This window comes from Symphalangus syndactylus, chromosome 22 (assembly GCF_028878055.3).
Source record: "Symphalangus syndactylus isolate Jambi chromosome 22, NHGRI_mSymSyn1-v2.1_pri, whole genome shotgun sequence".
NCBI classification, from domain to species: Eukaryota; Metazoa; Chordata; class Mammalia; order Primates; family Hylobatidae; genus Symphalangus; species Symphalangus syndactylus.
The window spans coordinates 25,092,275-25,108,787 of record NC_072444.2 but is presented as its reverse complement, the minus strand read 5'-3'; the positions used below and the strand labels follow the sequence as shown (position 1 = coordinate 25,108,787).

The window sequence follows — 16,513 nt, the reverse complement described above, 5'->3', positions numbered from 1 at the left end:
ACTCCTCAGTCCTAGCTGCTTCTTTCAGTCTCTCCTAGTGGCTGCCCCTCTGCCCCAGCCAGTGAGGCTAGGAAGGGATTAAAGAGGACATCCCACAATTGCGTCCATCCCCTTGGCCACCAGGCTGCTCTGGGCCCACCCCACCCAGCCTGCTGGGATCCAGGACACAAAACAGCCCATCTGCACCTGCCAGTCACTGCCCCCAGGCCATGGGGCTTGCAGGTGACTCCTGGGGAGCCATGCCAGGCAGATAACCTCTGGGACAGGACGAGGGGGCGAGGAGGGCAGCTGGCAGGACAAGGGCCTACCTGAAAAATACGCCAGGAAGCTGGGCTGCTGCACAGGCCCAGGCAGACCTGGGGCCCCTGTGCTGGCGAATCTCATCTTGGCCTCTGACAGGGAATGGGGCAGCATCAGGCCTCCACAGCCAGGCAAAAGGGGAAGGCCACGAGCTCCACCAAGCACAAGGGTTCAGACTGCCTTCAACCCTTAAGGGGCACTTTTTCTCTCAAGGCTCAGAATAGACAACTGTGCCAAAAAGCAGCATGGTAGGCGTCAGCCCAATGCCCATCCAGGGGGCTGGTGCCGTGGACGGCTAAGCGGGCAGGCAGGGCAGTGGTGTGCCCCTTCAGTCACAAGTAGGTGGGGCCCAGCTGCCCACCTCTAGGAGGTGGAAGGGTACAGCACTTTGCCACGTCTCTTCTACGATGCCACCAGTGCCTGGTGCCCATGAGTGTTTTGCCTGTACTGCATGGGCTCCAAGTGTAAGTTCACTGGGAGTCCCAGGCTGGCTCTGGAGGCTGCCTTGGTTCGAGGGCTTAGTTGGCAACAACCACTCTCCTCGCCTTCTCAGGAGGTGCCACACCCACTGTGGTCCTCTGCAGGACGGAAGTGCTCCCCACCAAAAGAGCACAGACTCCTGGCTAGAGCAGAGAGTACTAGGTTCCCACGTGGGGCCGACTCAGGTCCAGCCAGAGCCTGGAAGCCTCACTCCAGTCTAGCTGCCATCGTCAGGTGGGGGAGTGGAGGCCAGGGGTGGGGGAGACACGAAAGAGAGTGGGGTTCCCAAGAGAAGTAGCACTGTGGAGGAGGAAGGTGGGACAGGAGTGGCTCCAGCACAGGGCGTCAGGACGCAGGGTCATGGAGCCTCCATCTCTCTCTCATTCTGGGTGGGCCTGTTGAGAAGCTCAAGTGTGTCTTCCACCACCTGCCAGAGGCAGTTGTCCAGTGGGAAGTCATTGTCCACCAGGTTGACCAGGAAGTAGTTGTCGTGGATGTACTGGATGATGGTGCGGGACGGGGACTCCTCCTCATACAGCTTTCCCCACCGCTCAATCCACAGGGCGAAGGCCTCGTCCTACACACACATACCACACACACACCCCCACACACATGCACACACGCACACACACAGAGGCAAGATTAACAGGGCTCTCCAAGAGCTCTGCTCAACAGGACACTTCCCGGAATAGAACAAGGCTCACTGCCAGTATCACTTCCCACCCCTGCCCAGAAATAAACACCCTGCGTCAGCAGTGACACGGGTGAGTCAGAGCCGGGTGTGCCCTGAAGGCTGGGTCCAGTGTGGCCATCAGCACATGCTTGGGACTTGGTCCCAATCCCTCCCCACAGTTTTCCAGGTGGGCGGGGCAAGCTTGCTCCCGGCTCCTTTACCTTCCAGAACATGAAGCTGATGGGATCCACTACGGTGGGCTGGATGATCTCTCGCCCAGGGAAAATGCCCCAAGTGACAGCATTCGGCTGCAGTTCAGGGGCATTAGTGATGTTTTCACCCTGAGGGGATGTGGGGTGGGGGTAAGACCTGGGCCAAGGACAACTGGAGTCCCACTGCCTGGACAGCCTTGACTCATTGGGGCTGTCTGGGCTCAATACCCTCTGCCTGCACCTCCACTCCCGGCCTCCACTCTCCCTGCGCCTCCACTCCCCTCTCCCTGTGCCTCCACTCCTGGCCTCCTCTGCCTGCATCTGTGAATGATATCTCTCCCCACACAAGCCTGAACCTAGAGGCGTCCTGGCCACTTCCCCTCTCCTCCCTGAGCACCCCCTGCTCACTCTCTGATCCGTTCCCTCTTGTCTAGCCCACCTCCAGGACTGTGTTTGGCTTGGGTCACTCCAGGGGTCTCCTCGCTGGCCTCCCCGGCTCTAGCCTTCCCCAGTCTCTATCATCTGTATGACTATCCACTGTGATTTGCCTAAAATAAAGCAGGAACCAAGCCACTCCACTGCTGGAGAAAGGCTTCCCTTGCATTTAGGGAAAACTCAAATTCCAGCAGGACAACCATGACCTCTGCGGGCCTGGCCCCTGCTTAACACTCCCGCCGCCTCCTGCTCGTGTTCCCGATTTCCCCAGATGGTGCAGCTCACTGCCTCTGCCTGTCCTCTGCCCTGTCCCAGGAATACCCTTCTCTCCTGTTGGCCAACTCCTCTTTGTCCTTAGTGATTCCCAGATGACCCCTCTGAGAAGCCTTCCCTGGCCTCCCAGGTGAGATATCCCTCCTCTGTACCCGACAGCATCCTCTCCTGAACTTGATTTTCCCACTTACACTGGCTGGTGGTCACACATTGATCTGCCTCCCTCACTAGGCTGGGAGCTCCTTAAGAGCAGGGCCCCAGTTCTGCCTGCATCTCTCTGTCTTGCACAATGCCTAGCCCAGGCTAGGTGCTGGGTGTTTGCTGAACGAAGGGCCTGGTACTCTGTGGGAACCCCGGGGCCTGGCCTACCTTCACATTGACAAGGTGGTAATTAACCCGGAGCTCGTACTTCTTCAGCACTTGCAGAAGCGCTTCCGCTGTCTCGCGGGAAGTGAAAAACTCTAAGTAGGCCTGTGGGAGAGACAGGTGCCTGTCACCAACCCCAGCCCTGCCAGACGCCCTTTCGCAGACACCTAAGGTATCAGGACTACTAGCGGCCATGTGGGCGGAATAATGAACTGTGGCGTTGGCACGTCCATAAGCAAAGGGTGAGGGGAGTGGGGACTTGAGTTTCTCAGTCTGGACAGGTCCGAGGGCTGTTGGCCACCCCTCTCCCAATCAGTCAGGGAAGACTCCACGAAGAAGCCATTTCTGAACAGCAGCAACTGGTTTGACAAGCTGAGCCATGGGAGAGAGGCCCCACATATTCCATCCTCTCCAGTCACTGCAAGGTGACAATGACATTGACATCTCCTCTAGGACCAGTGCCTATCAGGGATTAAGCTGAGTTTACTCAAACTCATTTGCTAGAATGCTCATAATACTGGAGGCTGGGCACAGTGATCCCCACATGAGGAAAGTGGGTTCAGGGAAGCTGAGCACGTTGGCTACTCTGACAGTAAACAGCAGAGCTGGTCCTTAAACTCAGGTCTTTCTGCTCCAGGGCCTGTGGGCCTTAGATCAGAACATGTTAACTCCAGCAGCCCTGGGAGAAAGGTCTCAACTGAGGATAGTAACAGCAGCTGCCTTTCAGGGAGTGCTTCCTGCTCTTCCCATGCGCCAAGCACATTACTTGCTTTGTTAGGTTGCATGCCCAGAACACAAGCTACATCCCATTTTACAGACGAGAAAACCAGGCCCAGAGAGGTCAAGTGACCTGCCTCCATAGGTCTGATTTCTATTTTTTTTGTTGTTTTTTGAGATGGAGTCTTGCTCTGTCACCCAGGATGGAGTGCAGTGGCATGATCTCAGCTCACTGCAACCTCCGTCTCCCAGGTTCAAGCGATTCTCCTGCCTCAGCCTCCCAAGTAGCTCCAACTACAGGCACCCGCCACCACACCTGGCTAATTTTTGTGTTTTTAGTAGAGATGGGGTTTCATCATGTTTGTAAGGCTGGTCTCGAACTCCTGACCTTGTGATCTGCCCACCTCGGCCTCCCAAAGTGCTGGGATTACAGGTATGAGCCACCAAGCCTGGCCAATCTTTTTTTTTTTTTGAGACACGGTCTCACTTTGTGGGCCAGGCTGGAGTGCAGACGCACAAATATGGCTTACTGGAGCCTCAACCTCTCGGACTCAAGCGATCCTCTCACCCCAGCCCACCAAGTACCTGGGACTAGAGGTGTGCACCACCATGCCTGGGTCATTTTTGTATTTTTTGTAGAGAAGGGGTTTCACCATGTTGCCCAGGCTGGTCTCGAACTCCTGGGCTCAAGTGATCCACCGCCTTGGCCTCCCAAAGTGCTGGCCGGGCTCCGTGCCCAGCCAGGTCTATCTGACTTAAAGCATGAGCTCCCATCTGCTCCAATCCATGCTCATTCAAAATTTAAGAGCCCAGGAGAGGCAGGTTGCTCTGCCCTAAGCTCTGGGGAACCCATGGGTGCTGGTCAAGAGAGGGGGGCACCCCGTGCCTCCCTACCACACCTTCTGGAAGACATAGCCCCCGCTGGGGCCCCAGCCCACGATGGGGTCGGAGGACGGCTTCCCGTTGATGTTGGGCTGTGAGTTGATGGTGAGGATGCCCTGGCGGTTCACCCGCAGCAGCTCCTCCTTCAGCAGGCTGGTCTCAGCTGCCAGGGGCTCATCGTTCCAGGGCAGGCAAGTCACCTGGGAGAGACAGTGAGCTGGCTGGGGCGACCATCAGGTTTGGCACCCTGAGTCCCTCTCACGGCCCCCAACAAAGACCCAGCCTGTCTTTGCCTCCCTAAGCCCTTCCAGGTGGAGGTCTCCCAACTTACCCTTCTCCCTTTGCCAAGGTGCCATGTCCACAGCATGGAGAGGAGGGCACAGGGTGGGGAAGTCACAGCCCCACAGCCTGGCCTGCAGCTGGGGTCAGGCCAGGGGCAGGGGAGGAACCAGGGACCCCACTCCAGCATCACTCACTTTGTGACCTTTCCGGTTTGGCTCTCCCGAGAGGTAAAGAACAAAGACTTCAAAGACACTTTCTTCACTGGTCAGCTCCTCCCCCCACATCTTCAGCAGCTCCTCCTTGGGGGACTTGCTCTTCAGGTAGAAGAGGTAGTAGTCCTTCAGCTCCCCAAAGGCAGGGGAAGAGGAATTGCCCCTGGCAGAGGGGTGCCCAGAGGTCAGGGCACACTCCTGACAGAGGGCAGTGCCACCACATACCCAGGAGGCCATTCCTGTAAATCCTGCCCCTGACTCCTCCCAGGTCAACCACAAGCATGCAAACAACGTCTGCCCTCCTCCTCCCAAGAACAAAAATGTATTTGCAATGAAGGTCTGCAGGCCCTCACCAGCGGCCATTAGGGAACTCATCCCACTCCTGGGTACGGTAGATGTAACTCTTTGGTCTGGAGGCCCAGAAGATGGGACGTACATCTTCCTCTCGGCGCTTGGGGTGGGCGCTGAGAGCCCAGGGCAGGGGACGCCTGGGAGAGGATAGGGACAGAGAATTGAGACAAGGGATTGGCTAGAGGGAGCCGGAAGCAGGGGAGCACTACTGAGGCTGGGTTCTTTCATCTGATGCCCTCTGAGACTGGAGCCTTCGGTGTGCCCAGCTAGCCATGGCACAGACATCTGTCTGTACCACCGTGGGGAGCCAGCACTGCAGCCGGGACTGCTCTTGGACCCTCCTCTGGGGATCTCTGGGCCACTGCCCTCACCTGGGGTCCTCAGTCCACATCCCCAGGCGCTTCAGCACCTCTGTGGTAGCCATCTCGCGGTTGAGGGTGTAGAAGTGGAGGCCTGGCACCAAGCCACTGGCCAGAAGTTCCTGGCATAGGCTCACGGCCAGCTCGATGCCATAGTTGCGGATGGCTGCATCGTTGTCTTTGATTGGCTCAATCACGTCCTTGATCTCCTGTGGCACCTCCAGCTTGGACAGCTTCACAAGCTGCCGAAGGGAGTGGTAGCCCTGTCCAAGACACGCGGGGCTGTGGCGGCCGTCAGCCAGCCCATCTCCCACCCTAAATACTTCTCCCCCTTCCGTCCTCCACACCAACCACAGTGTCAGGCAGAGGGACCCAGGAAAGTCCGATCATATTCCAGGAGCACACCTGGGCTTGGCCTGCTGTTTTCTCCCCTTTTTTTCTGTTTTTATAGACTGGGTCTCGCTGCTCTCAAATGCCAGGGCTCAAGCCATCCTCCTGCCTCAGCTTCTCAAGTAGCCGGGACTACAGGCACGTGCCACTATGCCCAGACTTCCCACTTTTTACAGAGTAGAGCAGCTGCCCTAAGCATTCCAGCCTTGGGTTGAGCCAGCCTTTTAGCCCTAGATGCGTCTATTGGTAACATGGTGTCATCTAACCCAGCTGTTCCCATGCTGTACTGATCATCCAAATCACCTGCCAAGCTCAAGAAGTAAAACACACATTCCGAGGACCTCCCTCAGATTTACTGAGTCAGAACTTCCAGGGGTGGGACCTGGAGATCCATTTCTTGAAAAAGCTTATCAAGTGGTTCTGATGACAGCCACCTTTGGGAAACACTGATTTAAGCAGGATTTGTAATGAGAATTAGAATCCCTTTTGGTGATACTTGTCGGCCAAAGTACAACAAACCCCTCAACAGACACTGTTGCTGGGTTTTGGGGGGGAAATTAGAGGTAACCAAAATGGGGTGGCCAAGCAACGCTGTGCAAGTTCTGGACCTGATAGGAGATCTGGGAAGAACTCAGTGAACTCAGCACTCCACCCAGAGCCCCCAGCCTGTGCGAGGATGGTGCGGTGGGAGCGGAGTGGAGGGAGCTTACGGGCCCTCCTGGGCCCCTCACCTGGATGGGAAAGATCCCAGGGACGATGGGGCAAGTGATGCCCATGTCGGTGCATGCCTTCACAAAGCGGAAGAATGTGTCAGCCTCAAAGAAAAGCTGTGTGATGATAAAATCGGCTCCCGCAGACACCTTCTCCTTCAAGTGCTTCAGGTCAGCCTCAAAGCTCCCTGCTTCAGGGTGGCCTTTGGGGTAACCTGCCAATAGGGATGACAGTTGGGAAAGGCTGGCCTCCACCTGTTCAAGGCGAGGGATGAACAGACCACAGGGACTGGGCAGAGAGAGCCTCTGCTTCGGGGGCTCCCATCTTGCACCTTCCAACAGCACAGCATGACCTGAACTAAAACGGTGAGTGGCTGCACTCATGACTGATATGCTTCTGACCCCAGAGATGACTCTCAGGGGAGGTGGCTCAGAGCCCCCTCCCAAGAGTGGGGGTGGATTGCTCCAAACTCCCACACTGTCCTGCCTTGAGCAGCCAAGCAAATCAGGCCTGCACTTGGTGGCCACGGAAAAGAGAAAATGCTACAGTTAGCACTAGCTGGGCAGCATCTGGGGTACTAAGCTTGACTTTTCTCTAGGCACTGGATTAAACATTGTTTTTAATGTAACATTGAAATTACTCAGGGGTCCAAGATAGTGAAAAGCTAGAAACCAAGTTACACAAGGAAGAACTCAAGAAAGTGATGTTTTCTTCAAAGAAAATAATGGATGGCAGGGTGCGGTGGCTCACATCTATAATCCCAGCACTTTGGGAGGCCAAGGCAGGAGGATGACCTGAGGTCAGGAGTTCGAGACCAGCCTGGCCAACATGGTGAAACCCCATCTCTACTAAAAATATAAAAATTAGCCAGGTGTGGTGGTGCGTGCCTGTAATAGCTACTCAGGAGGCTGAGGCAGGAAAATTGCTTGAACTCACGAGGCAGAGGCTGCAGTGAGCCAAGATCGTACCATTGCACTCCAGCCTAGGCAATGAGAGCGAAACTCCGTCTAAAAAAAAAAAAAAAAAAGAATGAAAAGAATACAGAAACTCCTTTTTCAAATGTCCAAAGGTCTGTCCTGGGGAAAAAGCATCCACCATAGGTGAGTTTTTTTGTTTTGTTTTGTTTCAGAGACAGGGTCTCGCTCTGTCACCCAGGCTAGAGTGCAGTGGTGCAATCATGGCTCACTGCAGCCTTGAACTCCCGGGCACAAGTGATCTCCCACTTCAGTTTCCTGAGTAGCTTAGACTACAGATGCAAGCCACCGCATCTGGCTAACTAAAAAACTTTTTTTTAATTAATTATGTATTTTTTAGAGATGGAGTCTTGCTATCTTGCCCAGGTTTGTCTGGAACTTCTGGGATCAAGCAATCCTCCCACCTTGGCCTCCCAAAGTGCTGGGATTACAGGCGTGAGCCACTGTACCCAGCCCCCTAGTGAAGTTCTTTATTAGTCATATTCTGTGTTGTTCTAGTGGCAGAACCAGCATCCGGCTCAGAGAGCTGCCTAGAGTACTATAAGCCACCCACAAAACAATGAGCTCCTGGAGTCTGAAAACACAAGGGCAGTGGATGCCGAAGATGGGATTCCGGAATTGCCTGGGAGGTGGGACCAGATGTCCCATAGGCTCCTTACTGGCTCTGTGAACTCTCTGACCCCTTTCCTCAATGACTAAACTTACTAGCAGCCTTGCTCGGTCAGGCAAGCAGGACAACCATAGGCCTTCATGAAACTACACGGAGTGCTGGTTTCATCAGCCCAAGCCCAGGGCAGGACCTAGAGCCAGGCGGAAAGCCAAGCTGCTTTACTCTGATAAGGCAGTTCCGTTCTTAAGAAACCCAGAGTCATCAAAAATGAATATAAAAACTATTGTTTCAAGGGGTAAGGGAGTGGGGGATAAAGCAATGGGGCTTCATACTTTCAATAACAAAACTATTTTCCCAGTAGGAATTTCAGAAACAACAAGGCTTTTTAATAGCTGAAAACTATAGCTACAATACCTAAATATCACCGAACAAATCTAGCATTTGATTACATACAGATTTTACTATTTACTCTATTTTTCTTTCATGAACAGCTGAGTGCTTTCTTTTTTAAAATGTTTTTATTTTTTGTAGAGACAGGATCTCACTATGTTGCCCAGGCTGGTCTTGATCTCCTGCCTCAGTCTCCCAAAGCTCTGGGATTACAGGCGTGAGCTACCATATCCAACATGTTGGTGTTTTCTAATCCACTGATCTTCAATACCCACTTGATAAGCAAAGTCAGAAACTATTCAGCAACTGTGAGCTCACAGCTTCACTAGTTTCCAATCATTATCACCTAACGCCCATCACTGGTGCACATTCCCCCATTAACTGACTATATTATGGCTGATACAAGCGATGACAGTTTAACAATTGGAAATGTCTGTTCTCTGACTCCTAATCAGTGCTTCCCAGATTTAGCACCTAAACACCCCTGTTGACAGAATGGACATGTCCATCGGGAGTTAGGGACAAGGCCAAAGTCACCCACAACATGTAATTTTCTTGAAGCCACGTGGTTTTTTTGTTTTTTGGTTTTTTTTTTTGTTTGTTTTTTTGAGACGGAGTCTCGCTCTGTTGCCCAGGCTACAGTGCATTGGCGCGATCTCGGCTCACTGCACGCTCCGCTTCCCGGGTTCAAGCAATTCTCCTGCCTCAGCCTACCAAGTAGCTGGGACTACAGGCACGTGCCACCACGCCCGGCTAATTTTTGTATTTTTAGTAGAGGGCTTTCACTATGTTGGACAGGATGGTCTCAAACTCCTGACCTCATGATCTGCCTGCCTTGGCCTCCCAAAGTGCTGGGATGCTGGGATTATAGGCTTGAGCCACCGCACCTGGCGTTTTTTTTTTTTTTTTTAGTTCATATCACTTTATATGCTACTCCATAACGTAGCCATGTTTAATATAAAAATGGTAGGATTTCTCCCAAAATATTGGCAAAAACCTGTCATCCCAGAAAATGTGCCAATCCCAGGACTTCCTCTCCCTGGTGCACACCGTCTCGCCATACCTGAGCCCTGTCTGAGATGCTGAGGGCTCAATGCCAGCCTTCAGCTTCAAGGGTGGCAGAGAAGTCCAACCCACCCATTTCTGTTGGGTGAACCTGGTCTTGTGGCTGTGGCCAATGGTGATTCTCCCTGCTAGGAATTTGGAACAGAGGCCTGTCCATTAGCCTGGGGAACTGGCTGGAACTGACACTCTGCACACTCAGGAGCAGGACAGGTGTGTGGAAAAGCATGGGCATCAGGTCTCCCAGATGAAGCACAGATATGCAGTGGGAAGTGGAGACAGGGGACCCTGTGGCCCCAGAGGGAATGAGGGAGGGCCTTGCTTTTTGATCTCTTCCAGCGCCTCGTGAGGTCTGAGGCCATCTCCTGACCTTGGGTTCCCTGCCCTCTGGAATCCTGTTAGTACATATCCCTCTTTTGCGGGGTGTTTTTTTGTTTTTTTTTTTGAGATGGAGTCTTGCTCTGTCACTGAGGCTGGAAAGCAGTGGCACGATCTCGGCTCACTGCAACCTCTGCCTCCTGGGTCCAAGGGATTCTCCTGGCTCAGCCTCCTGAGTAGCTGGGACTACAGCCGTGCACCACCACGCCTGGCTAATTTTTGTATTTTTAGTAGAGACGGGGTTTCACCATGTTGGCCAGGCTGGTCTCGAACTCCTGACCTCAGGAGACCTGCCTGCCTTGGCCTCCCAAAGTGTTGGGGTTACAGGCGTGAGCCACCGCGCCCAGACCCCTCTTTTGTTTTAAAGAAAAGAATAGGGCCAAGAAGCAGGCTAAGGGCACAGCCAGGCAGAGGAACAAAAAGCTAGGGATCGATGGTGGCAGGCCCAGGAGGGGAGTGGGTGATACAAAAGGAGCGAGGACATGGTGCAGTTCACCTCTGCATGTCCCTCATCCAGCATGGACCCATGGGTGCATCTGATCACTGTGTCCTGAACCGAACACCAACAGGCTCTCTGGGCATCTCAGCCTCCCTAGCTCCATCCCCACCACCAGGATGATCCAGCCACTCACCTGCCACACAGATGTCAAAGTAGTCACCAAACTCACTTCGGATGTGCTTCACCAGGTCCACTGCATAGTTGAAGCCTCCCTCCTCCTCTTCCCACTGGTCACCTATGGGGTCTGCAGGGTTGGTGGAGGTCATGGTCACTGGGTCTCACCCAACCTCCAGAGAGCCCTTCTGTTCCCTCTACCTAGCCCCGACACCCAGGACTGCGAGTCCTTGGAAGGCAGAAACTTCATATTATTTAGGTTTGGGTCTTCTCTTTCTAGCACTTGGTAAGACAGCAGGAGGGAAAAAAGCAGCCCACCAGTTCAATATTCACTGCGTGCTGACCCTGTGCTGGCAGTGGAGAATAGGAGACCACCGCTGCTCCTCGCTGTGCCTGGAGGATTGGAGAGCCCTTCCCTACTTCTACCTGGGCACACTTGCCACCCTCTCCCATCCCACGGCCTTGGGGCTCCTGCCTCCTGGGAGAATTTTCTACTCATCTCAAGTGAAGGGGACTTGTGGTGGGGAGCATGAGGCCATAGGATCCCACCCATCAGGCTCCCTCTTCCCACTCTTGGGTGGCCTGACAACAGCAGGCACCAGAGGCCTAACCGGCTATTCTCACTCCCGGATACTCTGTTACTCTGTGATTGGGCCAAGTGCTGGGTGCAGCCAGCAATCGATGCAGTGGTGTAGGCAGGGCAGAGGGTTATCAGGCCGCGACTGCATTCCCGACGGAACTCCTACGTCGAGGTCAAGAGGTGGAAGAGGTGGCTGCCTGTGTGTGGTGCCCAGGATGACTCACTACCCACAGTGCCTACTGACACTACTGGCGGGGATGGGATCCTGCGCATCCTCAGCGTGGGGCCCAGGGAGAAGTAAAGGACCATTTCAGGAACCAAGTTCAGGCTACCAAGTGGCCTCCAGGAAAGCCAGAACCCAGAGTGTAGGGGAGTGCTGGCTCCACACCTCCCCGCAACGCCATGATGTTCTTCAGGCCCAGCTGCTTAGCTTTGTGCAGATGGCCCGTGATCTCCTCCAGGCGCTGACGGCAGCAGGTCATGTGCAGGATTGTCTCCAGGCCACAGTAGTTCACGGCGGTGCTGGCGATCATCATGGAGGAGGTCTCCTTGTCTGAGCCAGGGTCACCTGCTGGGTGCCAGGTCACATCTATGTAGAGGGGGCCGCCTGCCGCCATCCGGTCAAACCTGTAGGGGGTTTGTTTCTGAAGAGAGGTTCCAGGGGGAAATACCATCTCCCTCACTGCCTTCCCATGGGGCCCGGGAGTTAGAGAAGCATCAGTGAAGGTTGGAGACAGACCAATCAGTGTTCATATCCTGGCTTTGCTACTTACAGCTGTGTGATCTTGGGTACATTACTTAATCTCTGTGAGTTCTGTTTCCTTATTTATAAGACACGGCAGATAGTAGTACCCACTTCATAATAACACTAGGAGGCTGGGCGTGGTGGCTCATGCCTGTAATCCCAGCACTTCAGGAGGCTGAAGTGAGTGGATCACTTGAGGTCAGGAGTTCCAGACGGCCTAGCCAACATGGTGAAACCCCATCTCTACTAAAAATATAAAAATTAGCTGGGTGTGGTGGCGGGCGCCTGTAATCCCAGCTACTTGAGAGGCTGAGGCAGGAGAATCGCTTGAGCCGGGAGGCAGAGGTTGCAATGAGCTAAGATCACACCACTGCACTCCAGCCTGGGCCACAGAGTGAGATTCTGTCTCAAAAAAAAAAAAGCAACAACAACAACATCAAAAAACCATAACACTAGGAGAATATGACGGCAGCTGGCAGCTGGTTCCGCAGCACTTAGAACGGTGCCTGGTGTACAAACCGAATACTCAGTATATGTGAGGCGCCATTATGATCACTATTACAGAGGTAAGACACAACAACAGCGCTATCATTTTGTGTGAGAACAGCACTTCAGACTTTTCACAGCGCTTGCCCGTTTATAATCTCGGGTGAGTTAAGACATCATGGTTGAGTTAGGGGGATCCTAACTATGGCAAGCACAGCCTCGCTGTAGGAACAGTTAGAAAGAGGATCAGCAGACTCACTTTCTTTCATGCCACCCCTCAAGCCCTGTGCAGCACCTTACAGTTGTGCAGACCAAGACCAAGTTCCCAAACGAGACTCAAAAGCCTGAATGTGCACGAGTACTTGTGTTACAAGTTATCAATAGTGTATTTAAACATCCTTGTGCGTTTAAACTTCAAAAACTTGGGACTGACACGTAAGAAGTGCAAACAGTAAAGGGCATAAACTTAAAAAAAAACTGCAATTCATGAAGTGCTAATGTAATTCAGTTGGCATTTCTAGATTTCAAGAAGCATAATCCAAATTTCTAACTTGCTGAAAACATTCTCACTGCTTTGTGACTTCCTAAACTGCACTCGTGATCCAGCCCCCAAGTTCCACCAAAGAATATAGTGTGAGAATCAACATTTTTAACCCATTGAAGAGTGTGTCTAAAATACCTTGACACTGTGGAGGGACTTTTACAGGCAACGGAGAAGTTGCAGATCAGATGACCCACTCTGCCTTCCCCTTCCTGCCCCCTCCGGCTGCTTTTTTCTGCCGGGTTAAAGGGCAGTCCAGCCTCGGGGCTGACAGTTCGCTCCCCTGGCACCACCACTCCCCGCCCCCACCTTAACCTTGCATCAGTTTACCTTGAGATGAGATTGACAGCTCCCTCAGCAGTTCGAGGAGGGAAGAATTCCAAGGAGAACCACTTGTCACCAGATTCCAATCGCCGCCTCATCTTCTCCCGGAGTCTCTCATGCCGCTCGGGGTCCAGGCCCGGGGTGGAACATCTCGAACTGTCTTTGGAGCTCTCACTGTCACTGCTGGCACTGCCCTCCAAGCAGGGGTTGAGGCTGCTGTTTCCTCTGGCTTCGTTCACCATGGCTGGGTTCCTGCTGCACGGGGTGGGGCAGGGAGCATCAGGGGGCAGGCAGCCACACCTCCGGCACATCAAGACACCTGAGTGGCAGGTTCAAGCCGGAGGCGCTGTATTGCTACACAGGAAGAAGGCCAAAAAAGGTGACATGCCCCCTCCCAGTGGCTCCATGCTCCTCAGCTACGGCTGTCGGGGCCACCTCACTCAAAGCCTTGCCCTCCGCTGCTGCCAGGCTCCTTGCATGCAAGGCAGCCCCCACCCGGTACTGCAACATGCTCCTCGGTGACAGCTACCTGATGGAAGGTGGCACAGAGGACCTCACGCTGACGACCTGCGAGGCCCATATTCCTAGCGAGGGGCAGTAGTGCCCAGTTGGGAGGACCCTGGCTTTTCGATGGTCCATCTCTGTCAGCTCAGGCCCAGAGTGCGTGGGGAGGGAACAGAGGCACCTTCCCCAGCGGGTGTGTTCAACTGGGCGGAGCTGCGACAAAGGAAGAGGCTTGAGCTCCAGCCAGCACAAGGGGGCGGGGGCAAGGCTTCCAGGCGAGGAGGGAGGGCTGAGGCTCTAGTAAGGAGAGGCGGATGGAAGGAGGGGGACTCAGGGGCAGAGACTGCAGGGGTTGGTGGAGATGAGGCCAACAGGCGTTCAGGCATACCAGATCACCCTCCAGAGAAGGAACAGCTCACTCTGGCTGGCTCTGCCTGGAACATCTGTTACTTGAAACAATTTGTGTACAGAATGGAAGGGGTGAGGGCTTGACTATGCAGCCAGATTTCTCCTGAGTTCATGCTACTCCAAAAAGACCGTGTCGTGGGTTAGAACTGGATGCTGGCCATGTTCCAAAAATAGCCAGACCCAAGTTCAGTAAGGGCATGAATTTCTCAGAACAAAAGCTGCCCCATCTGTGCTTGCCTTGCAGGCTGGTCTTCTTACACACCACAGAATTCAATTCAAATCACCAGTGACCCTGCTACTGGTAAGGCTGAGGCAGAAGGATGGCCTGGGCCCAGGAGTTCAAGGCCAGCCTGGGCAACATAGGGAGACTCCATCTCTTAAAAAAACAAAAAACACACCTGTAATCCCAGCACTTTGGGAGGCCGAGGTGGGTGGATCACCTGAGGCCAGGAGTTTGAGACCAGCCTGGCCAACATGGTGAAATCCCGACTCTACTAAAAATATAAAAATTAGCCAGGCTTGGTGGCGGGCGCCTGTAATCCCAGCTACTCGGGAGGCTGAGGCAGGAGAATCGCTTGAACCCGGAAGGCAGAGGTTGCAGTGAACCAAGATTGCGCCATAGCACTCCAGCCTGGGCTACAAGAGCGAAACTCCGTCTCAAAAAAAAAAAAAAAAAAAAAAAAACAAAAAACAGAAACAAGTAATCAGAGCCACCAGGGCACAGCCAGGCCAACAGAGGGCATAGTGCCATCTGGCAGTCTGGTTAAGAAAATAAGACAAACATTTTAAAACAAACAAAATACTTGCACAGCAATGGGCAAACACACAGTAGTGAATTGGTGTGTGGTGACATGGCACAACAGAGGAAAGACCAGGTGAGGTTCATTTCTTTCAGACTGTCCACCACTAACCCCGTGTACCTAACCATTTGGGGTCTTAGACTCTTTTAACAATCTGATTAAATGCACTGCTCCCTTCCCCTGAAATACACACACAGGTGCACAGACTACACGTGGATACATCCAAAGACAAGGAGTTGATTCCAGACTAAGAACCCTGGGCCAAAGCTTTCTCCCCCTAGGGCTGCTCTCTTTCATTCTGACCTCAAACTCCAGATTTTCAGTGGGGATGGCTGTGGGGAGTGAGGAACGGGGGCAGGGGGGGAGGGGTAACAGCAAGAGCAGCCAGTTGGCTTTCCTCCAGCGTTTAAGGGCGCACCTCGTTAATTGCTTGCTGGAACAGAACCTAGAGTAGGAGGAAGCTGAACCACCTGCAAACCCTCTGATTTTCAAAGACTTATTGCATTCCTAGTATATGCCAGGCACGTGCCATATTTGTAAGCCAACTCCCACGATTTATCCGTTATCAGCTGGACTCCCATAGCACCCTGGGTTGTAACTGTGGGTGAAAAGGCCTGTCTTCTTTCTCTTTCCCCAGTTCCCTGAGACCAGGACCGGTGTCCTGCCTGGGGTATCCCCAGAGTTTGGCACACGGTGATAGCCAACATTCACTGAGCGCCAAAGGGCCAGGCGCTGCCACTCTCTCAAAATAAGCCTCTGCCATTTACTGAGCACCTAGTCTGCGCCAAGCACTGGGATACTAAGCCCACGACTCCCAGAAAGGTCCCGGCGGACCCCCGTGCGCAGCGGGACGCAGTGGGCGCCAGGGACCGCAGTGCCCCGGGGCCCAGCGCTCTTCTCCAGGTGCTCGCCAGGGAGGCAGGTTTAAAAGGCAGGAGCCGGAAGCCGTCTCGGCGCCCAGGTGGCCGAGAATCCAGTCACCAGGTCACTGAGTCACCGATGGGGGCGAGGACACGGGCCTGGGCCGGTCAGAGGGGCGGGATCGTCACCTCTGGCTCAGGGGCCCCTCCGTCCAGGCAGGGAGCCAAAGTGAGTCTTCGCTTGAGGGTTGGCGGTCGCTGGAGGTGGCAGCCATTGGGAGTTAAACTAATCCCGCGAAGGGTGCGCAGAGGGCGGCAGCCCCCCGCAAGAAGAGAGGCAGGCCGGCCTCCAGCGCTCCCCGCCCACGAGCACGTCCTTGCCCCCGGGAGGTTGTTTGCCGGCTCCGGGATCTCCCTCCCGGCGACCCCGGCCTCGCCGTCACTCACCCTCCCGTCCCGGGTGACTCAGAACGCTCGGCCGCCGGCCGCACCAGTGTGGCCGCTGTAGGGGCGGGGAACGCAGCGAAGGGGCGCGGCGCAGGTGTCAGATTGCTGCAGAGGCGGGCCTACAGGGCGGAAACCACCGGTGGGGGTG

General features: G+C 54.2%; 1 protein-coding gene across 7 annotated transcripts; it reads right to left on the bottom strand.

Moving 5' to 3' along the window:
• Nucleotides 1-5: 5 nt before the first annotated feature.
• Nucleotides 6-16,512, bottom strand: MTHFR (methylenetetrahydrofolate reductase). Of its 7 annotated transcripts, none has more exons than XM_055260916.2 (12): nt 16,366-16,512; nt 13,353-13,601; nt 11,639-11,877; nt 10,690-10,800; nt 6,664-6,857; nt 5,555-5,805; nt 5,186-5,320; nt 4,815-4,995; nt 4,356-4,538; nt 2,743-2,844; nt 1,675-1,794; nt 6-1,357 (listed from the first exon to the last, which is right to left on the bottom strand). In XM_055260916.2, the coding sequence occupies exons 2-12, from the start codon at nt 13,586-13,588 to the stop codon at nt 1,139-1,141; spliced, it is 1,971 nt and encodes a 656-aa protein (XP_055116891.1). In that variant the 5' UTR covers nt 13,589-13,601; nt 16,366-16,512; the 3' UTR covers nt 6-1,138. The 7 variants fall into 7 exon arrangements, with proteins under 7 accessions (XP_055116891.1, XP_055116892.1, XP_055116886.1 ...); XM_055260917.2 differs by having other exon boundaries at nt 13,353-13,598; XM_055260911.2 differs by having other exon boundaries at nt 16,108-16,509.
• Nucleotide 16,513: the final 1 nt, after the last annotated feature.

Coding starts and splice junctions, on each gene's coding strand:
- MTHFR (XM_055260908.2), bottom strand. CDS start 13,985: ATGGACCATCGAAAAGCCAGGGTCCTCCCAACTGGGCACTACTGCCCC. Junction 13,602..13,875: donor TCTGTGCCACCTTCCATCAG/GTAGCTGTCACC, acceptor CACCCCGTGCAG/CAGGAACCCAGCCATGGTGA. Junction 1,795..2,742: donor ACCACCTTGTCAATGTGAAG/GTAGGCCAGGCC, acceptor ACATCCCCTCAG/GGTGAAAACATCACTAATGC.